Here is a 23,552-nt window from a genome sequence, read left to right on the forward strand (position 1 = left end):
CTCACTACGATGAGCTTGAAACCCGTATGCAACATTTGCCAGACAGATATTAGACCAGGGCCTCTGACTTAATACAAGATGGTAAGGTGATTACTAATACTTCCATCTGTTGTGCTTTGGGTACTGCTGATACAGCCTCAAGAGAAATAAATACTGCCATACTTTTACGTAAGCATGCCTGGCTGCGCATCTCTGGTTTCAAACCAGAGGTACAAACCAGTGTTCTTAACCAACCTTTTGACCAGCAACATCTTTTTGATCCTACAGGGGATACAGCACTAGAAAAAATAAAAAAAGGACACTGACACAGCAAAGTCAAACTCCCAGAGCGTCCTTTTGTTGCTCCTCTTACAGGGGAGACTCCAGAAACTTTCCAACAGATACCTCCTCCTCTTCTTACAAAGCATTCACCCAATCCTCTCCCAATAGAGGTTATTACAGAGGAGGATATAGAGGCAACAACACTAAAGGTAGAGGCAGAGGTAACAACAACAGTACTGCCTCCACTCCCAAACAGTGACTTCCCTCCTCTCCCCCCAGACCATCCACTCCTGTCGGGGGAAGATTACAACAGTTCCTACCTGTCTGGAACTCCATCACAACAGGCAGGTGGGTGAGACAAATAGTTCAGTCAGGTTATTGCCTGGAGCTCACTTCCACTACTCCAACAATACCACCCAGACAGTGTCCCATGTAACAAGAGCATCTAGCACTTCTAAAACAAGAAGTTGCCACTCTACTGCACAAAAATGCAATAAAACCATTTCCAGTACGCCATCAAAACACAGGGGTTTACTCCCTATATTTCCTTATCCCCAAAAAAGACGGCTCCCTCAGACCTATACTAGACCTGAGACCCCTAAATCTTTACATACAGTCAGACCACTTCCATGTGGTCACATTACAGCAGGTCTTTCCTCTATTAAACAAGGTGCATTCCTTGCTACCCTAGATCTCAAGGACGCCTACTTCCACATTCCCATCCACCAAGCTCACAGAAAGTACCTTCGGTTTGTATTGTATTGTATTTTATTGTATGTTGCTCTTATATAGCGCAACTGCCACCCTACGGGTATCTTGGCGCTTTTTGAAAAAATAAACTAATCAGATGGAAACTACATATAGAAGGCTGGGTAGTGGGCGCCAAGGTCTCAGACTTTAGCAAAGAGCCAGGTCTTTAGGCTCTTTCTAAAACCTGTCGGCTTGCCTGATATTCTGAGGCAGCTCATTCCACAGCCGGGACGCTACTGTACAGAAAGCCCTGCCTCCCATCCTAGATCTCTTGAATCTGGTGGTTGTTGCCAGGCTTAGACTGGAAGAGCTAAGAGACCTGGTGGGCTTATACCATGTGAATCTTTTCTGCATGGGCAGGGGGCCCATGCTGTGTAGCGCTCTATAGACGATGCACAGAGATTTGAATGTGACTTACTGGCAACCAGTGAAGGTCTCTCAAAGCCATCGTAGTAGAGAAGCTGAGTGGTCTATTGAGTGCCAGCTTGGCCGCTAACGACTGGACTCTCTGCAGTCCATGCAAGATGTATAAAGGGGCACCTAGATATAGGGTGTTACAGTAATCCAGTCTGGACAGGATTATACTCCTTACCACCAGAGGACTGGTCTCATCAGGTAGGAGAGGAAGAATCTGTCTAAGTGCTTTTAGCAAGCCAAAGCAGACACTAATTGTTTTGTTTGTTTGTGATACCATTTGCAGGTTTTCATCAAACAACTCCCAGATTGCGCACGGTCTTAACTGGAATGCAGAGATCGGCCCCCGGGGAGAACCTAAGCTTGCACGGTAGTTGCTGATCCAGTTTAGCCGTCGAGCAGTAAACTACCTCCGTTTTCCCCTCATTAAATTGGAGGGAGTTTGCACTAAGCCAACCAGAGACCCGACACATGCATTCCTGGAATGTGTCCAAAGACACCGCATGTTTCCCTTCAAGGGAAAACACCAGTTGGGTGTCGTCGGCATAGTTGATCAAATTGATCCCATAAGATTTTATGATGGGGATCAAGGGCTGCAGGTATATATTAAAAAGGATAGGGCTGATCGACGAGCCCTGTGGCACTCCATGGTGAACCGGGGGCTTGGGGGTGGCATACGGAGTCATGGTCACTACCTGTTGTCTACCGAACAGGTATGATTGTAGCCATTTCAGAGCTTTGCCTCTCACACCCAGTTTCTCCAGTCTACTTAGCAGAACTGCATGGCTAACCGTGTCGAATGCGGCCGACATGTCCAGTAACACTAGCACTGATGAGTTGCCATTGTCGGCTCGCATTCGCAGGGTGTCCAGCATGGTTGCCAATGCAGTTTCTGTCCCATGACCTGGGCGGAATCCAAACTGATCCCTGTCTAGAAGGCAGTTATCTTCTAGATAACTTGACAAGGACCTACTAACAGCCTTTTCCAGGACTTTTATAGGATAGGGTAGAAGAGATATAGGCCTAAAGTGAGCTGGAATTGTTGGGTCCAGTGAGGGCTTCTTGAGTAGGGGAGTTACCACTGCCTGTTTCCATGCCTCCGGCACTACTCCTTCCTCCAGGGACTGGCAGCAGATCAAACACATCCAGGGAAATAGCTCTGGGCCATACTCCTTCCAGATCCTATGAGGTAGGGGATCTAAAGGGGACCCAGAGGATATGCTGAGCGCCAAGCAGTTAAAAAGCTCTTCTGTGAGAGGTGGAAAGCTCTCCATGGATGATACTGCCGGTAGTTCCTCCTCTACCATCTGAAGTAATGTGTCCTGACAGCTAGCCTTACCCTGAGCAAGCCCCCCCCCCCCATCTTCAAAGAAGATGGCAATTTCGTCACAAAGGTTTTGAGTTGCTACCACCTTATTGCTCATGCAGGCAGGGTTAGAAAGGTCTCTTATAATATTAAAGAGGGTTTTTGTGCTGTTCGGTGACTGAAGTATAGTAGTGGCATAAAAAAGTGCCTTTGTCTTAACAATGGCCCCTTTATATTTAGCCTGCGCTGTCTGTAGCAGTCTCTTATCAGACTCTAAATAGAGTCTTCGCCACTTCCTTTCTGCCTGTCTACACTGAATACGTAATAGTTTCAGCTCCTCACTGAACCAGGGGGCTAAAGGTTTCCTTCTGCTCTTTATCTTTTTCAAGGGGGCAAGTTTGTCAAGGGTCTCCGTGATATGGTTACAGTAGAGATGATAGTTCTGGTCTACCGAGCCATCTGGATCAAAAAGTGTCTGATTGGTAAAGGTAGGGTTTATTTTATCTTTTGGTAATTTGGACCAGTCCCTTCCCTTCCGGTAAGTTGCAGGGCAAACCTGTTTATTCACCTGGCTAGATGCAGTAATCTGAAAGTGAATCAGAGAATGGTCAGTCCACCATTGGGGTAAGATACCAATCACCTTTGTCTGTCTGATTTGCGAACACCAGGCCCAGTACGTGTCCGCCTAAATGGGTTGGTTCCGATATCAGCTGATCAAGGCCTCAATTCTCACATACATATTGTAGGTCCTTCAGGTGACTCCCAAGGGTCCCGTTGTCCCATAGGTTAAAATCCACTAGGAGCAACAGTCTGGAACGGGTCAGGGCAAGGGCAGCGATAGTATCAAACAGTGCCTGGTACTGCGTGTCCAAGCCTGGCGGCCTATAACAGATCATACCAGTTAATATCCTTCCTTTAGTTTCTTGCAGGGTAAAGCCCAACAGTTCTATCCCTGCGACTTCGTCAATCTGTAGGGGGGCGAAGTTCCACCTGTCCTTATAGATCACCCCGACCCCCCCACCTCTTCCCTGGGGCCTGGGTTTATGAAACATCTTATACCCACCCGGGCATGCAAAACCCAGCTCAACAGAGGAGTCCGCACTGGTCCAGGTCTCTGTAATAAAGAGAGCATCAAGGTCCATATCTTCCAACAGACCCGACACCTCCTGATGGTGTTTAACCAAGGATCTACTGTTGATCAGGCCACACACTAAAAAAGCAGAGGTCTGTGACTGATCTTTTGATCCCCCCCCCCCTTACCTCCTTTCCTATATTCAGTAAAGCCTCCTTAGAATACTTTAATCTGGCAGCATTCCTGGCGCTAAGCGCGGCCGGCGCGCGGACAGGTGCAGACAGGCTTATCTCTGGCGCATCTCCGGCGCGTCGCTGCGCGCCTGCATTGGTCTGCTTAAATAGGTAGCCAGTTGCAGGCAAGCCAACCACTAGAGCGCTAGCAAAGATGGCGCAGGGGTAAATAGTATTCCCCGAATCCCGCTAAAGCAGCAGACTGCTTTTGAAAGCTAATTCTCATGGTGCGAGTGAGAAGACGTGAATTCTCCAACAATTAAAAAGGTATTTAAAACAGCAAATTCAACCACAATGTCCCGCAAAATTTCCCGATGTTAATTTTAGTTCCCTGTACCTTGTGGCAACAAAAGTACTTTTAGCAGCAGTAATTCGTAAAACAAATAAGAGTAAGGTAGAGCTCATGCTTGCACCACCAGCACACAGCGCTCTCGCCAAGACTATGTTTTTTTCAAGATGTACTGGACAGTCAGCATTACTATTTCAAAGTCCTCCCTTTCGGAGTAACTACAGCACCTCGAGTTTTCACAAAGTGTCTTGCAGCAGTAGCAGGACACTTGAGAAGGGAAAACATCCATGTCTTCCCTTATCTCAACGATTGGCTAATAAAAGCCAAGTCAAACCACCAGTTTGTTCAGCACACACACCAAACCATTCATCTGTTACACAAACTCGGGTTCATTATAAACAAAACAAAGTCACATCTTCAACCATCCCTTTCTCAGCAGTATCTGTCTGCCACACTAGATACCTCCAAAGCACTTGCATCCCCCAAACCAGCAAGAATACAAAGTATGCAAGCTATCATACAAAAATTCCAACAGCAACACTCCCTACCAGCTCGAGTGTTCATGCAACTAATTGGAATGATGGCGTCTTGCATCTTCTTAGTACCGCACGCAAGACTCCAAATGCGCCCCCTGCAAGAGTGCTTAGCAAGCCAATGGAACCAGGCTCAAGGTCAATTAACAGATCTGGTGGTGGTGGACGGCCGTATCCATCGCTCTCTGCAATGGTGGTACGCCAAAAACCTATCAAAAGGACGGCCATTCATAGTGAGGTTCCACAAGTAGTGCTAACCACGGATGCATCCCTCACCGGCTGGGGAGCTCATTTGGCATAGCACACAGTACAGGGCAGGTGGATACCACAGCAAAAGCTACTCCACATAAACCATCTGGAGTTGCTAGCCATTTTTCTAGCTCTAAAGTAATTTCAACATTACCTATCACACAAAGCTGTCTTAGTCCGCACCGACAATATGACAGCCATGTACTATATCCAAAAACAGGGAGGAACACAGTAATTACAGCTCTCCCAGCTGATGCAGAGCATATGGAGATGGGCCATTCCTCAAAAGATCTTCCTATTAGCACTACATCTACCAGGAGTTCACAATCAGGTTGCGGATCTGTTAAGTCTTCAAAACCAACAAATTCACGAGTGGGAACTTCATCCTCAAGTTCTTTGACCTTTCTTTCAACAGTGGGGACAGCCAGAAATAGATCTGTTCGCCACACACCTCAACTCCAAATGCCCAAGCTTTGCCGCCAGGTATCCTCACCCATTGTCCAAAGGCAAAGCGCTATGGATGAGTTGGTCAGACAAATTTGCCTATGCTTTTCCGCCTCTCCCACTCATTCCGTTAGTGGTGCGCAAGCTACAACAACACTTCCTCACATTGATTCTCATTGCACCAACGTGGGCAAGGCAACCGTGGTACACCACACTACTAGAACTATCAGTGGTACCACATCACAAACTAAATCTCTATCCACATCTGCTAACACAGAACCACGGAGAGGTCATGCATCCAGACCCCGTGCAGCTCAACCTAGCGATTTGGCTCCTGAGGTCTTAGAATTTGGATATTTTAATCTCCCTACTGAATGCATGAATGTTATAAAATAAGCTACACGTTGAACCACTAGGGCAAGCTATGCAGCCCAGTGGAAAAGGTTTGTTATACATTGCAACAATAATAACATTAACCCACTAGATGTTTCCATCCAAAACATCATATGCTACTTGTTACATCTACAAAAATGTAATTTAGCATACTCCTCAATCAGGTTACATCTTGCTGCTATAGCAGCTTACCTTCAAAACAGACAGCATCTGTCATTATTTAGAGTTCCTGCCAATAAAGCTTTCATGGAAGTCCTCAAAAGAATAATCCCTCCCAGGGTACCACCCTCCCCTGTATGGAATCTAAACATTGTTCTCACTAGGCTTATGGGTCCTCCATTTGAACCCTTGCATAAGTGTGACTTACAATTTCTTTCATGGAAATTTGCTTTTTAATTGCTATTATTTAACTCAGAAGAGTAAGTGAGATCCAGGCATTAACAATTCAAGAACCATTCTTGCAACTCCATCACAACAAAGTGGTTCTAAGAACAAATCCCAAATTCCTTCCAAAAGTCATTTCACCATTCCATCTCAATCAGTCTATTGAGCTGCCAATATTCTTCTCACAACCTCAAACAGTTGCTGAGAGAGCTCTCCATACATTAGATGTCACAAGAGCTCTCCTCCACTATATTGATAGGACAAAGCCATTTCGTAAAACGAAACAGCTTTTTGTGTCATTTTCTCCTCCACATAAAGGTAATCCCATCTAAAAAAAACTGGGATTGCGAGATGGATTGTTAAATGCTTTTTAATTTGCTACCAGAAAGCAAAACGTTCTCTATCCATTCCCCCTAGGGCTTATTCCACCCGTAAACTAGGGGCATTTATGGCATTTTTAGGCAATATTCCCTTAGATGATATCTGCAAAGCAGCTACATGGTCTACACTGCACACATTCACAAAGCTCTACTGTGTCGAAGTGCAAGCAAAACAACAAGCTAGTGTGGGCCACCCTGTACTCAAAACACTATTTCACACCACTGCAGCAGATACTGGTACTCGCCGCTAAGGGAGAGAACTGCTATGCAAGCAATGCACTAGTGTGTGATCTGCAGCCTGTATGCCTCGAACGGAAAATGCTACTTACCAGTATGCATCTGTTCTTTGCATGTAGGGCTGCAGATTCACACATGCTCACCCGCCTCCCCTTATCTGGTCCAGTAATATCTTAATTAGGTACACTATACAAGGACACCTTTTTCTGTTCTCACACAACTCCATCATTTCCCTAATGGCAAAAAACAATCTGAAAATGGAGTTGATGCCCATGCGTACTATGCTCCAGAGGAGGAGTCATCTACCATACAAAGACTCTTCCAGGACAACAACAAAGTGTAATCATCATTGCCCACCACCAGATGGCGATCTATACACTAGTGCAGAGGTCTTCAAACTTTTTGATGCCGAGACCCCCTTGTAAAACCTTTTTAGGGGTAAGGACCCCCTTCCGACAAAAGTTTCTAGAAACTGGTACTCCTCATCATCATCTTTTGACAACCATAAATGCGCCTGTTAGACCTCATCACATCCATCCATCATTCATCCACCCACACTTTCACACATCCATCCATCCTTTCATCCTTCCATCCATCCATCCTTCATCCATCCACACTTTCATCTTTCCATCCATACATCCATCCTTTACCCCTCCACCCTTCCATCCATCCACCCATCATTCATCCACCCACCTTTTCACACATCCATCCATCATTCATCCATGCAACCTTTTATCCATCATTCATCCGTGCAAGCTTTTATCCATCCATCCATCCACCCTTTCATCCTCCCATCCTCCCATCCATCCATCCATCCTTCATCCATCCACCCTTTCATCCATCCATCCATCCACCCACCCTTTCATCCATCCATCCACACATCATTCATCCCCCCCTTTTCACACACCCACCCATGCATCATTCACCCATCCATGCAACCTTTTATCCATCCATACATCCATCCACCCATCCATCCTTCATCCGTCCACCCTTTCATCGTTCCATCCATCCACCCTTTCATCCATCCATCCTTCATCCGTCCACCCTTTCATCCTTACATCCATACATCTGTCCTTCATCCATCTATCCTTCACCCATCCACTCATCACCCATCCACCCTTTCATCCTTACTTCCATTAATCCATCCTTCATCCACCCACCCCTTCATCCTTCCATCCATACATCCATCCTTTACCCATCCACCCTTCCATCCATCCACCCATCATTCATCCACCCACCTTTTCACAAATCCATCCATGCATCATTCATTCGTGCAACCTTTTATCCATCCATACATCCATCCACCCTTTCATCCATCCATCCACCCATCATTCATCCCCCCACCTTTTCACACATCCATCCATGCATCATTCATCCATGCAACCGTTTATCCATCCATACATCCATCTACCCTTTCATCCTTCCATCCATCCATCCTTAATCCATCCATCCTTGCATCCATCCACCCATCATTCATCCCCCCACCTTTTCACACATCCATCATTCGTCCATGCAACCTTTTATCCATCCATATATCCAAGCATCCTTCCATCCATCCATCCTTCATCAGTCCACCCTTTCATCCTACCATTCATCCACCCTTTCATCCATCCATCCATCCACCCTTTCATCCATCCATCCTTCATCCGTCCACCCTTTCATCCTTACATCTATCCTTCATCCATCTATCCTTCACCCATCCACCCTTTCATCCTTAAATCCATCCTTCATCCATCCACCCTTTCATCCATCCATTCACCCATCATTCATCCACCCATCTTTTCACACATCCATCCATCCATCCATCATTCATCCATGCAACCTTTTATCCATCCATACAACCTTTTATCCATCCATACAACCTTTTATCCATCCATACATCCTTCATCCATCTACCCTTTCATCCTTCCATCCATCCACCCTTTCATCCATCCATCCTTTCATCCATCCATCCACCCTTCCATCCATCCACCCTTTCATCCATCCATCCTTTCATCCTTCCATCCACCCTTTCATCCATCCTTTCATCATTCATCCACCCACCTTTTCACACATCTATCCATCCTTCATCCTTACATCCATCCATCCACCCATCATTCATCCACCCACCTTTTCTGTGCCTCTCTCATGGGGGGGGGTCAGTATCTCTCTGCTCTTCTTCCTTCTTTCCCCGATCATGGGAGGGCATCTCTGTGCCTCCCTGCTGGGGGCGGGGGACGTGTCATGGGACTCACAGCTCCAGGCGCGCAATATGCATTGACCTCAAAGGGCTACACTACAGCCTGCTCCCCCAGTCCCCCTCCGCCCCCCCCCCACCTCTCCTCCTCCCTCAGCTCGAAACGGCTTCAGGGACACACACACACAGCCACACCCAAGTACTTGACTGGTCTTTAGAAGACCTTTTACTTGTTAATGAGGCTTTGATGTCTTTCACACCTCGGTGAGGCCTTCAATCAGCCCACCTCCAGGAACTGCGTGCTCTGGCAGAATCTGCGACCCCCTTCCAAGGACTCCACGACCCCCCTGGGGGTCGCGCCCCACAGATTGAAGACCTCTGCACTAGTGTGTGAATCTGCAGCCCTACATGCCAAGAACAGATGCATACTGGTAAGTAGCATTTTCCTTCCAGAGTTTTATATAGCGCCAACTTGACCTGAAGATGTCGGGTATCATAGCGCTTTACATGAGCACCAGTTGCGTTACTTAAGGCCACATACATTTTTGTTAGGCACTGGGAGATTAAGTGATTTGCCCAGATTCACAGGACTGGAACCCGGTTCCTCATAATTGAGGTTGATCGCCCTAGCTGTTAGGCCACATCCTTTCCTCATTTGCGGTGTCTAATAGAAGCGTTGCAGCTTGGAGTGTAGGTTCTAACTGATGCAGTGCCGCTAATAACATGCTCAAATTGTGAGTCATGCACCGTGCTGGCATAATGCCAGAGTGATCCGGCAGGACCATGTTCGGCAGCAGCAGTTGAAGTCTTGTGACTAGTATTTTGGCTAGTATCTTAGCATCTGTGTTTATGAGGTACAGCGGCCTATAGGACTCACATCACTGCGGAGGTCAGTCTTTCTTTATTCGGTTTTTAAAATGTATTAAACCATAAAAGCAATTTCACAGATAAAAACAAATCATTCACTTTTTTAAAAAGTTACATGTCGTTACAAAACACATTATCAAAAGGGGACATCGGGGATCCCTTAACAATTCTGCCTAATACATAGTATTACTAAATTATCTGAGACGCCTCATTTGCAAGGGAAGCACTTATCACAAATTCATTCTACTGTGGAGGTTTGTCCGGCTTTAACAGAGTGATTATAAGGGCTTCAGTGTCGATGAGAGGATCTGTTTTTGATAGGCTTCTAGGTACATGGCATGCAGGTGTGGTGCTAATATATTGGAATATTCTTTCAAAAACTCCCCTGGCAATCCATTGCTTCTGGTTGCCTTGCCGTTGGGTAGGGCACTGATCGACTCCTTTATTTCGGCAACTGCAATTAGTTGTACCAGGAATTCTCTTTGACCCTGAGACAGCCTGACCAATGCAATGTCTTCAAGATAGTGTGCTGTTTCTGCCTCATCGGCATATATGCGCTAATAAAATTGTACAAAAAGTCCAAGGATGTCCAGCATATCATAACACACTATTCCATCCTCAGACTCAACCTCCACTACATGCGACCGCGCCCAAGGCTCCTTGATTTTAGTGGCTAATTTATGGCCTTGTCTGCCCCCCTCACCATACACTCTGGCCGTCCATCTCATTTAAATATGTTGCACTTCCAGCTCCTCTGTGTCATTATATACAGTGACCTTCTCCTGTATCTCCGCCAGTGTGACTGGGTGCAGGTTCATTTAATATTCTCTATCTAGTTACAAAAGTGAGGATTCTATGTTCATTAGAAGGTGGTCTAGAGATTTTAACAACCCACCCTGAAGACTTATACATGTACCCCTTATGCCTTACCCCTTATACCTCTTGAATGCCTGTCAGCAAGTCCACATTGCTGTCCAAGTATTCCACTATAGCTCTCTTCACTCCTTCTTTAAAGGCCTGTTCTAGTAAGGATGTTGCTTGTAATCTCTATTGAAATGGCAGAGGGGCATATGTAGGAATGTTGACCACCAAAAGAACTAGTGCATGATCAGACAAGGTTTTATGCACTTGCTTAATGGAGGTCACGCATGCCATCACCTTTCTTGTTACCAACCAGTAATCTAATCTTGACCAGGTGTTGTGACCAGGTGTTGTGAACTGTGGAATGAAAGGTGCCCTCTCTACCCTCAGGATTTCTCACTCTCCAAATGTCAATGAGTCCAAGTTCTCTCATTCCCTCCCTTATCACTTTTGCAGCCCTGTCACCATCCCCACCTGTTGTAATCGAGTGGTCCTTGTCTGGGTCTAAATTAATGTTCAAATCCCCTCCACAGACAATAACGGATGATGGCTACGTGTGCAGACAATTCCCAATATGTGTAAAAAAAAATCTGGATGAACTATGTTGGGACCATACACATTAACAATAGTATGCAAGGTGTCTTGTAGCCGACCCTTTATTATTATTACATATCTTCACTGGTCATCCGCCTCTTAGTGCGTCAGGCTAAAGAGTACACCTTTCCTAATAAGAACCGTCACCCTGCGTGAATACTATGCATATGACAAGGCCAATCTCATCCCGGCCTAATAAGTCCCAATAGCATGTTCTGTGTGGCGTGTGAGGTGTGTTTCTTTTAACAGCGCTTTTAAAATTTTGGGTCTGTCTAAATATGGCAGTACTTGTCTTGTTTTCTTGGGGTTGTTTAAGACCTGTACATTCCACTTGACCCAGGATAGGCAACCTGTATTCAACTCTAGTGTGGTATTACTCATATGTTCAACCTTCATCAGTTAGCAAATACTGTGTCAATGTGTCTGTAACCATGAAATAATCTATGCAATCAGTCGGCAGTGTAGCAGAACAGTTTTTTAACACAAACCCCCAACCCTTCCACTTCAGCATCCCAATCATGCCACGGTCATCCCCATTCAATATACTAAATTTACAGGTAACGTGGTAAACAGGACTACATGTACACATGCAGATGTTTAAAACATGGTTCACTTAACATTCGGGGTGCTCCCACTGAGGGCAGCTAGTAGCCGGTGCCTCTCCACATAGTGGAGTTGGTCAGGGCTTTGTTTCAGCAACTCTGAAAGGACCAGTCGGCTGAGTGCTGCATTGGTACACCTAATCAGTGGGTCAGCCTCTGCCCCGTCATATGCCATCTATTACAGTTAACTCAGGCTGTCAACCAGTTATATCAGTTTTAGGGCATTGACTAGTCACTCAATACATTTACTGTTATATTGATGAGCCCCATGTCTGCAGTACATTTTGTAATCAACATCATTCCACTTCCCCAATACCTCACTGGGAACATGCATTAAAGTTTGCCGGCATCATCAGAGCCCACCGTTTATCATTCTAGGTTGCATTGTCCTCCTTGTCAGAATCTCAGTGGGTCCTGTCCGCGCGATCCAGCGTCTTAAGGAAAGATACTGCTTCTCTAGGCACTGTGAAGATCTGTGGCTTGCCTTATATTGCATTTTCAATCGAGCTGGGTACAGCATTGCATATCGCATATCGCATATTCAGTGTCTGTAGCTTCTTTTTCACTGGTAGGAACTGTTGATGCGCCGCTTGAACCACTGCTGTAAAATCAGAATACAGTGCCACCTCATTTCCCTGATTTTGTAGTGCCAGCTTTGCGTGCCAGTCTTAGTGCCCTATCCCGATATCAATAGTTCAAGAGCTGGGCGATTATGGGCCTCAGTGGCGACCCATAGACCAGTCTTGCAGCCAGCGACCCATGAGCACATTCATAATCAACAGTGCAGAAAATGTTTCTGCTCCAAACATCTCTCTGAGCATGTTTTTAACATACTGATCCAGTATTTGTGGACTCTGGGTACCAGTGATGCATAGATTATTCTGACACAATCTTGCTTCCAAGTCCTCACTTTTTACTTGTATGACCGCTAACACTTTTTCCATATTCAAACACCTAGCTATAACTGTGCTTAGGCCATCCTCGGCTGTAGTTATGCGCTGCTCCGCTTCTGTTATACGGAGCCCTGTTTGACGAATTTTGTGGTCACGTGGTCCCTGCGCACATATAAAGCATCAATTTTCCCATCAATGGACTGCAGGCTTCGCTGCATTGCTAGCAACGTGTTTTCCAGAGTGGCACTACCACCTGTTGCTAAGTCTTGCTCCGAGTCCTATAGTGCATGCTGTTGGGCCTTCATTGATCGCCAGGCTTCAAACATCAGTCACAATTGCTTTTTGTCGGTTTTCCTCATGGCTGAGTTTCTCCAATTCTGAGGTAAGTAGTTATCGGTAGTGACAAGTAGTCCACAGCAGTCCATCTTTATTATCCAGCACTTTTACTCCTGGTGCCTATATTCCTTTCCAAATGTCCCTGTGTTGCTTTCCCCATGGGGATAGGCCCTCCTTATATCAGTAGTAACCACGCCATTGCCAGTAAGCCAATATCCCAGAGTCCACAGTTTATCCCAGTCCAGTCCTCCATATATTGAGTCAGTGGTGAATTAGACACTGGTGAATGCCAGGCACAGTGGTTAAGGTAGATATTTTTGTTTTGTTTTTTTACCTTCTGTTTTTTCACAGAGGCTGCAATACCCTCTCATAGCCCCTGACACCTAACTTGTTTGTTCTGAATAATTTCATGCCCCACTAGCAGTCTCCTCTCCTTTCCACTGTGAAGGCAAATGCAGTTTCTGTCTGCTGCATCTGCCAATTTACCAGCCAATGCATTCAGGGTAGTACTCTGCAGCAGGGCTCCTCCATACCTTCTCCTGCTGTATTCACAGCATCCAATTGACACTAGCTTACAGCCCCTCTAGCCGGTGCCAGCTTCTCATTCGCTTGGCGCTTGGGCCGCCTCAAACACTGCCAGCAGGCCTTTGCAGCTTCTATATCAGTGTTTCAGCAGGCCCGCTTCGCAGCTTCTCCTCCGTGGTCAGGTCTAACAGTTCAGAACACTGGCCTTCGGCAGCCCTTGCTGACACCCCCCAAGCTGCCTGAGCCTATTCCTCAGGCCTGCCTCCAGTCTCAGGTGCATCTCTGATGGGGCTTCAACAGTCGTGCTCCAGTCAAGCTTTGTCATCACACTCCTGCTTCTGACTTACCGGTTGCTTCTCGAGGTCCCATCTCCTTGGCCTGCAGGATTAAGGATGTGCTGTCCGGCGCCCGCCGCCACCACACCGATCCCGTTCTGCAACTGTGTGGTAGGTTCCGCGCTTACTTTCTCCTCTGCTTGTTCGGGTGCATGCTGCTCCCGGCTGATCAGTAGCCACGGGCAACAGGTTCATTTTCCTTCCACCTTGATCGCTAGGCGCTCCAAACAGGAGCCGATTCTTGCCCCAGTGCAGCTCGCCCGTGGGGTTGCCAGAACCACTGCACTCGGCAATTATTAGGGGATCGTACATACCCCTACATGTGCGGCAATGGTGTCTCTATTACAGGATTTTGGGCAGATCTTTAGCCCCGACCAGCAGAGTTGCATTAGGGTTGCTGCCATCTTGCTGTGGGCTCACTTTCGCACCCTGCATGATAACAGATTGTGCATTATTCCAAGACCAGATTGTCTATAACTTTACTGTCTACTAGTTTCCAAGGAACCCATTTCCCTCATTGTCTATAAAGTCAATTGTCACGTTTGACAGTAAAAATTTCAAGACCTAGATTCCATTTCAATTTTCTATGCAGTTAAAGCCATATCTGCAGATGGCCAAGAACACTTGAAAAGAATTTTATAACAACTTTAATTTTATAGCACTTATGTACCTACAGTGTATTTCAGTGTTTCCCAAAATTTGGGTCCCGAAAGGCCAAGTAAAATAAAGATGCCTTTAAATTCTTAACTTATATTGTCACATTTTCTGTATTTCGAAGACAGAGGTAAAATGCCAGGCTTTGTCTTTTGACAAATTGCTGCTTTTTTGTAACGTGAAGATTGATGTTTTCAAACTCTTCATTTTACACTCAGATAAAGAAAATTGAACAATGTGACAGTCTTACCAGGTTACTAGGAGAGTGAAAAGAGAGGCATAAGGATGTCATTTTTTTGTAACATGCAATTAAATGCAAATTCCTGGTCTGTACACAATCACCATTTAGGAAGGCAAAAATTAAGCACATGTATTTGGAATTATAAAGTGAGGCAAGGATGTTAATGGAAATAAATTGAGACATTTTACTTGGTGATGTACAAATTATAAATATTCGTTGAAATCCAATTTCCACACATCGTTTGTGTGCAGTATAGTTATAGCAGTAAAACTGTGCAAATGTATTGGCCATTTCAATGTAAAATTTACTGTCTTTAAATGACAGTGCACTACCACAGGATGCATTAGTTACATTAGAAAATTGACCACCTCAGGTCCATTAGAGCTAGGTGGGTTGCAAAAGTTTGTTGTTCTAAAAAATTGGTCTGTGGTTCTCAAACGTTTGGGATGCAATGGTGTATTCAATGTGTAAACACTGCACACCAAACCTTTCTACATGTTCTGCCCTGTTATGCTTTTTTTTTTTAGGTTTATTTTTCTTCCCATAGAAATTTTTATTCCTATATGAGTGTGATTTTGTCACTATTTAAATGATATAAAATGGCCTGTAAAGGGAGGGCGGAAGAAACTCTGATGCAGAAATAAACAAGCATCGCCCACTGGAGGGAAAAAATGATGAGGCTGGCATAAACACCACAAGGACCAGAAGGCTTTACGTTGCAGCCCATCGCGGCGCCCACTAGAGGGCAATATTTGTTACATAAGGAGCAACGACTTGGTTCGAGTGTATTTGCGCAGCCCCCAGATGCTCGCAGCCCCTCCTCAGAAGAAGGCCATAGATTGGCCGAAATGCATTAGGAACAAGGAACAACTGAGCTTGCAAAGAGAAAATTTAAACCTGGCAATCTTACCGCGTTGTGTCTGGCTCATTCTTTTCTTTGTGGGGAGGTTGTTGAAATGTAATGCGGTTTGGTCTCACCGCGGAGCAACGCACCACCAGTTCAAGAGTGCCTAAACTGCCCGAAATTAACCCTTCTGTGAAACTGCTGCAAGGTACAAGGGTAGAGGCTGCCGCCAAGGACCAAACCCTGGTATGGACCCCAGCACGCTTTAAAATGGCCTGTAAAGGGAGCACGGAAGAAACTCTGATGCAGAAATAAACAAGCATCGCCCACTGGAGGGAAACAATTATGAGGCTGGCATAAACACTACAAGGACCAGAAGCCTCTACATTGCAGCCCATCGCGACGCCCACTAGAGGGCAATATTTGTTACATAAGGAGCAACGACTTGGTTCGAGTGTATTTGCGCAGACCCCAGATGCTTGCAGCTCCTCCTCAGAAGAAGGCCATAGATTGGCCGAAATGCATTAGGAACAAGGAACAACTGAGCTTGCAAAGAGAAAAATTAAACCTGGCAATCTTACCACGTTGTGTGCAGCTCATTCTTTCCTTCGTGGGGAGGTTGTTGAAATATATATACTTGACTAGAGCATATTATAGCTAGGGGCACTTCATCTTGCAACTTGGTGATGTCAGTCAATTGCTGCAGCATCTAGTGTAATCCGACAATAAAGAGGAATATGTCTGCAATGAAAAAGGAGTTTTCTTTCTTGGAGCAGCTGCTTTCTCTGCAGCCCACCAAAAGGCACAATGATTTAGTCCCCAACTCCCAGTTTATTTCACTTCAACAGGTAGTTGTGAGCCCCAGAAACTCACTTCAGACAGATGGGTCTTAGATACCCCCATATCTGACATGCCTTGACATCATTCAATTGAGAACACTTCCTTTCAGCATTAGCTGTTTCTGCCAAACACTTCAGCCTTACAAAAAGAAGGAGACATGCAAATGGTACCTAATTCACAAATGGGTTCTAATGTATACTCGTATGTCAAGTACTGGTTGAGGGAAGTTGCATGGCATCCCTTAGCGTGGAGGACTCGTACCTCTGCACTCCAATGAATTCATAGTAACTCTGATTTGGCGTATGCTAATAACATTATAAACTTAAAACTTTGTTTTTCTTTCAAGTTTAGCTCTGACTATGTTTATCACAGTCCTGCTGGTGATGACTGATAGTACGTAAAAAAAAGAACGCCAGGCTTCACATATCTACTTGACTCAATGATCAGCTCCTAGTCGGCTCTGAATGCGGCAAGAAAGCTATCCCCACTAGAATGCCTTCATTACCTCTGTTTATCGGTAAACTTTGAATACATCCTCACTTATTGCACGAAACAGATGGTTGTTTTTAGTTGCTGTTTTGAATACTGAAACCATGTACAATTCTCACAGGGGAGGATCAGTGCATGGCAGATAAAAATGCACCTCTTGTCAGGGATCTCTTGGCTTTCAAAGTGATGAAGTCCTTCCAAAGCCTGAATGTTTATACATTTATTGAACGCCAAATGCGTTTTATCTCATGCACAAATTATTGCAGTGATAGAACTGGATCAAGGCAATTGAGATTTCTTGAGTGAGGTTGTAGCATGTTCATGTCAGATAACTGAAACAGTAATCCAAGGATTATATACACATAGGCCTTCATTGTAAGTTCAGACTCTCCCCCCAACAAACTCCCTCCCCACCACCCTTCCCCTTTGATTGTAAGTGCATCCATATTAGGATAGGGTTCCCACGTAGAGAAATTGTCCATTTAGGGCAAGAGTGTGCCCTCTCTATCTAGAAATGTCCTAGCAATGAGGCCTAGAAAACTAGCTGGACATCTTATTGTTTTTGCATCTGTTCATCAAATGTAACACAAAAGCCAGATTTTTCTTACTAAAACAAGATAAAACAATACATGAGTTCTATTGAAGGACGGTGAAACAGTTTTATTATTGGTGCTTGTTGGACCCAATAAATGTTCAGGGCAGTATGTTTCGTAGCTATTAAATTAGAAACCAGTGTTCATAAAAAGAGTGGATAACCTGAGAAATGGTCTTTCGCTAGTCTAACCCAAAAAATGTAAGTTTTATTTTTTTTTAACATATTTTATTGATTTTTCCTTCTTTTTCAAGTTTACAGAAACATGGATAAGCATAGCTTATTTTTCCAGTACATTGTAGGTAACATCTTCCCAAAAATGTAAGTTTACCCAACTGACAAACGTTGCATAAGCTTTATAAGGATCGTGGGGAGTACAAGAACGACATTCAAAATGGAAAAATTATTGAACCACAAGGGAAGTCATTGGTATGTTATTGCTATATTTTACTTGTTTCAAAAGATGTACATCATGGTAGCAATAAATGTACATATCAAGTGGTATGCCTCAATTTAAGGTTATATCAGTTAATTACAGAAAATTTCATAAGACAATGAATCATTGATACATTTTTAAAAGTCAACTTGACCTATCGGTAACAGTGTTTAGTTATTGCACTGGGACAGGAACAGACTAATTTGCATACAGCCAGGTTCTGAAACTGGGATGGTGCAGTGAGCTAAAAAACGGTGTTGGATCTAGCCCTGATCTCTTGACTGGGTGAGAGTATTCTGTTTAATTCAGAGACTCTGTCCCTCACCACCCCTTGTTGTAAATATTTTTGTCCACCCTAAGCGTGGAAGGGTATACTCAGATGTGAGTCCCTTGCTCATTGCACCATCAGGATTCAAGCAAGCCGGGCCGAAGACGGCTGAAATGCCAGAAACCGGTCCCCGGTAGCTTGTTTCCTTCCCAGTGTAAGAATTGGCTTTTGTAGTTTGGTTTGCCCTGTTCCCATCATGCACTGGGACAGGAACAGACTAATTTGCATACAGCCAGGTTCTGAAACTGGGATGGTGCAGTGAGCTAAAAAACGGTGTTGGATCTAGCCCTGATCTCTTGACTGGGTGAGAGTATTCTGTTTAATTCAGAGACTCTGTCCCTCACCACCCCTTGTTGTAAATAGTTATTGAACACAACATTGAAAGTACCCATGACACTGAAGTAGCCAACACGTGTTTCACAGAATCCCCACTTCTTCAGGGCTCATTCAATCAATAGGGACCAAGGTAAAGCAAAATTAGAAAACCAATGGCAAAGTTAGTGTATGGAATGCTGCCTTTTGAATTCGCCCAGTATTATATCTATCACATATTCACAGCCTTATTTGCGCCTCATAGCATTCCAAAAACTGGCAATCAGTTGGGACTCCATAAGAAATTGCAGATAAAATGCTTTTACATCAGCAGTGACAGCGCATTCCCGCATGGACCATCAAGTTGAATCATCTAGAAGTGATTCAACTAGATGGTCCATGTGGGAACGCTCTGTCACTCTTGATGGTGATGTAAAAGCATTTTATCTGCAGTTTCTCTATGGAGTTCCATTGGTTTTCTAATTTTGTTTTATCTTGAAGGTTTTGTGTGGACCCTATAGATTGAATGAGCCCTGAAGAAGTGGAGACTCCACGAAACACGTGTTGGCTACTTTAGTGCCATGGCTGCTTTCAATGTTGTGTTCAATAACTAAACTCTGTTACCCTTAATATCATGTTGGCTTTTAAAAATCTACCAATGATTCATTATCCACATATGAGTATTTCTGTAATTGATATAGCCCTAACTGTGGCATATCACTTGGTATGTGAATTTGTCGCTACCATGATATTCATCTTTTGAAACAAGTAAATACATCAATACAATGATTTCGCTTGGGATTCAATAATGTTTATTTTTAATGGTGTTCTAAACCAGAAAGCAGATGAGATAAGATTGCAAGTGGCCTGTGATTACAAGCAAGCTTCACATCTGTTATATAATTCTAATTGACACTTTAAACGGCAGATTCCTTACCTTTAAAATATCCGTAGACACCAGACTGGATGTGCAGAATTCATTAAGCAATGCAGCACCATACCAGTAGATGACGCTGTATAGCGTTAAGGTGACTCTCTCCTGCCCTGGATGTGATGAAGGGAAGTTGCATATCCGCTCCACCCCTGCATGCTGACATCAGTTTCTTTTCACTCCCTTTGATGCAGATCCAGAGCACTTTTTCCTTCTTTGTCAGACTTCCATCAACACCAAACAACTTTCTACAGTGTACTAGGAATGTATGTCCTCATTGAAAACAACAACATTTAAGATGTGCTGGGAAATATAGGAAGTAGATGTCGGTCACAGAACTGCATGCAGTATGCCTGTAGAACTTTGGCTCCGGCCAATACTGTATTAGTCATGTTCCTGAAAGGCATCACTGAATATAACAAAAGGTTGCAGTTGTAACATAGGGCCCACTCTTAAGTCGCTGACCTGATCACTATTCTGATCAAATTACTACTCCTGTGAAAAGACCATTTCCTGCTCAACATCTTCCTGGATGTGAAAGCCAGAGTCTCTGGAATAGGCAGAAGCAGGCAAAACAGACTCTACCCCATCCCACTATTCGAAATCAAGTGATAACGCACCAAAAAATTGTGCACTGCCTCAGTTTCTCCTGAATTTCAACAGATTTCACTGTTGGTCCCGGCAACCCCAGAGTTCCCTGGACTTTCATTGACCTCTTTACAGATGATTGCATTTAAAAAGTCTGAACTGCAGATTTTTGGTGAATTCTGTCTCCATCTGGTGCACCTTTGGGTCCGCAGAAACAGAGGATGTCACCAGTTGGACTTCCTCAGGCAGGTCTGCCCATGACACTGTCCCTTGGTAGGTGCTGCCAGGCCCCTATTAAGTCCACTTTTGACTTCTACTCCAGTGCAAAGGTCCACTTCGGTTCCTTCTGTTCCATTGCAGACTCCTACTTTGTCAATCGAGTATCCGATCACCCAAATCAGTGTCAGCTCGCTTCAGACCTTTAGGTACTATGAAATCACAAAAGCGTAACCAGTGGTTATACATCCGAATTCCAATCCAACACCTCTGCCTCGGCATCAGTACCATCAGAGGATTTACGTATTTTATGGCTCTGATTCAGACTCATTACAAGAGGCACTTATCTCCTTTAGGCACTGATGATGATGGGGAAATTTCTCATTTTTGATGGTTTATTATATTTAGGCTTACAAAATGCCACTGAGATGAATTCATCTCCTTGAATATAGGTAGATTTGCACTTAGGGCACCAATTGAGGATAGTGCTTCCTTTCTGGTGGTCGTTTAGAGCTCAGCTGAAATACTGGATGAAAACAAATGTATTGACTACGATTCTCCAACTAGGTATATTGACATTTAATGGAGCCTTTATTGATGCCCCACTGACTACTAGATCCAAGCAATCCATACTCATGCCCTCTGGTCCGTTGTCTTATGGTTGGGTGACATAGATTAGTTCCCATTGACCTAGACTTCCTAACGAAGCATCCTTCATCTGCGATCCCGATTGTTCCAGCATCAACTAGCAAAGTTAATCCAAATCCCTCTGGATATGAAATCAAATGAATTAATGCTTTTAGAAAGATTGGTTGCTTCAGCTAGTCTTATCTTTAGATTTATCATGACAGTTTGCCTTTTGAGTAGGTACACCCATGCGTTATGAGTAGAGCCTGCAACATCTTGCTCACCATCCTGGTGGACCTCATGGCCTCATTAACCCATATGATACATGATGGTCACGATGTGGCCTAGTATGTACTTCAAACTGGGTTCTCTGGAAACGTGTTAGCAGCCTTAATGGGAATGCCCACAATGGCTCCATGCTGTTTGGAGGCGTGGCTGATTCGGCACTGGAACGATTCAAGGACAGTTGCGTCACAGCTTGAAATCTGGGGTTATGACACATTTTAAATAATTTTCCAAAACAGAGAAAATTCAGAGGGTACTTTAGTTGGTTAGCCAGCCCTCCTGTTGTGTTCTGCAACAACCATCCCAGTCCTTTTCAGGCTGGGAACATGCCACCAGTAGAAACTGTTCAAACTAGATGGAGAAGCAATCTTGAAATTCTTCCTCCCCTGAGGCAGCAGCTACCAAGCTGCTTTAGTTCATTCAGGTTCATAATTCTTTTTCTTGCTCAAATTCTGTCTTTTTGGACATAGGAGACTGGATGGCTTCCTTGGACTTGCAGAATGGATATTTTCATATATCAGTCCTGCAATCCCACTAGCATTGCCTACGGTTCAAGGCCGGCCAGGAAGACTTTCAATTAACTGTGCTTGCCTTCAGCCTTACCTTGTCTGCACAAAGTGTGATGGTGACGGTCACTGGCCATCTTCTGCGGTCTAGAGTATGCGTATTCATGTACCTTGATAACTGGTTGCAAATGGCAAGCTTGCCGCTGTCCATCATAGACCACCTTTTGGACATTGTGGGGTTTCACCATTAACAAACCAAAGTTCTTCATTACCCCCCAAGCAGAGTATTCCATTCACTGGGTACAAACACAGTGGTGTTTCAGGCCTTTTTTTCCACTTCAGCAGGTCTGGGGCATTCAGGGTATGATCCGAAATTTTGTGGGCCAGTCCTGGGTTAATCTACAAGAGGGGGGACAAGGGGGATTTTTCCTCTCTCACGAGAGTGGGAGGTCCAGCATAAGTGCCCCTGGGTCAAAATTCAAAACGAAAGTTATGCTGCTCCTCCGTGATAGAGTATAAGAGTCAGGGAAACCGTGACCTACTTAACCCTGAGGGGTTTACAGCTGGGGATCCATGCATTGGTTTGTAATGCCCTCACACACCCTTTCAGGTGTCATGCTTCATCATCTCGGCTGCTCCTCGTTGGGTCGGCGGTGCAATACCAAACGGGCTCCCTGTAATGGGGGCAGTTTGACAGAGATCTTTTTCCAATCGCCGTATGGTGACGTTGGGGTGAGGGGCCCGAACTGTGTAGATGTATAAGTTTTGAGAATTGATGTTAAAATAGGGTTTGGAGTACCAGGAAAGCCACACTTTATTCTAGGGGTCTCCTACCCTAAGAAAAAACAGTCAAAGAGGCGCTCTCCCAAGCTTAATGTCTTGGGTTAGAGCGTCCCTGTTGATAAGTGAAGGTCAACATGTTTCTCGCTTTATGTATATTCTACCTGCGATTCTTCAGGACCAAAGAGGTGAGACAATCTACACTTTAAAAAAAATTGGTGACATGAAATCATACTCACATCAACCAAGTATCTACCTATTAGTTTACTTAGACCTAGAACTACCTGTACGGAGAGACAAAATGTGACAAACATTCAGATTGATATGATACACATAAATAAACCGGTATTGTTCCTTTGTGACTCTGACTTATCAATTCAATTCAAAGAGGCTTTATTCGAGTATTTCTCTTAAAAACACTGTACATATAAATATTTAAAACATCATTAAATGGATGCCTCAATCAAGTAAAAGACAAATACTTTACATAAAAAACATTACAAAAACATATACATTAAAATGACAAAATACGTCACATAGATTCACTAAAACAATTCCTATGTAAACAGTTACTCGGCTAGCGCTTTATGCCTAATAGACCAGGCCCACCCCAGAAATTTCGCTACTGCTATGGCCAGTGGCAAACAAGAACTAGTGCAAATGATTTTCAAAGCTACGATGCCACTGTTGGTACCTAAGTTTTTACATACTGGAAAGAACCAAATTCGCCTGGGGACAGCATAGGCTTG

General features: G+C 44.4%; 2 protein-coding genes across 5 annotated transcripts in view; one reads left to right on the plus strand and one right to left on the minus strand.

Annotated features, from left to right (window-relative positions):
* Positions 1–23,552, plus strand: part of USP42 (ubiquitin specific peptidase 42) — a 674,575-nt gene that overhangs the window by 606,439 nt on the left and 44,584 nt on the right. The window lies entirely within an intron of this gene.
* Positions 165–22,255, minus strand: LOC147684876 (uncharacterized). Its single transcript, XM_086942270.1, has 3 exons — positions 22,121–22,255; positions 2,236–3,416; positions 165–261 (listed from the first exon to the last, which is right to left on the minus strand). Exons 1-3 carry the CDS (start codon positions 22,253–22,255, stop codon positions 165–167), a joined length of 1,413 nt encoding a protein of 470 aa, XP_086798396.1.

The sequence above is a fragment of the Lissotriton vulgaris genome, chromosome 10 (genome assembly GCF_964263255.1).
Source record: "Lissotriton vulgaris chromosome 10, aLisVul1.2, whole genome shotgun sequence".
NCBI lineage: Eukaryota > Metazoa > Chordata > Amphibia > Caudata > Salamandridae > Lissotriton > Lissotriton vulgaris.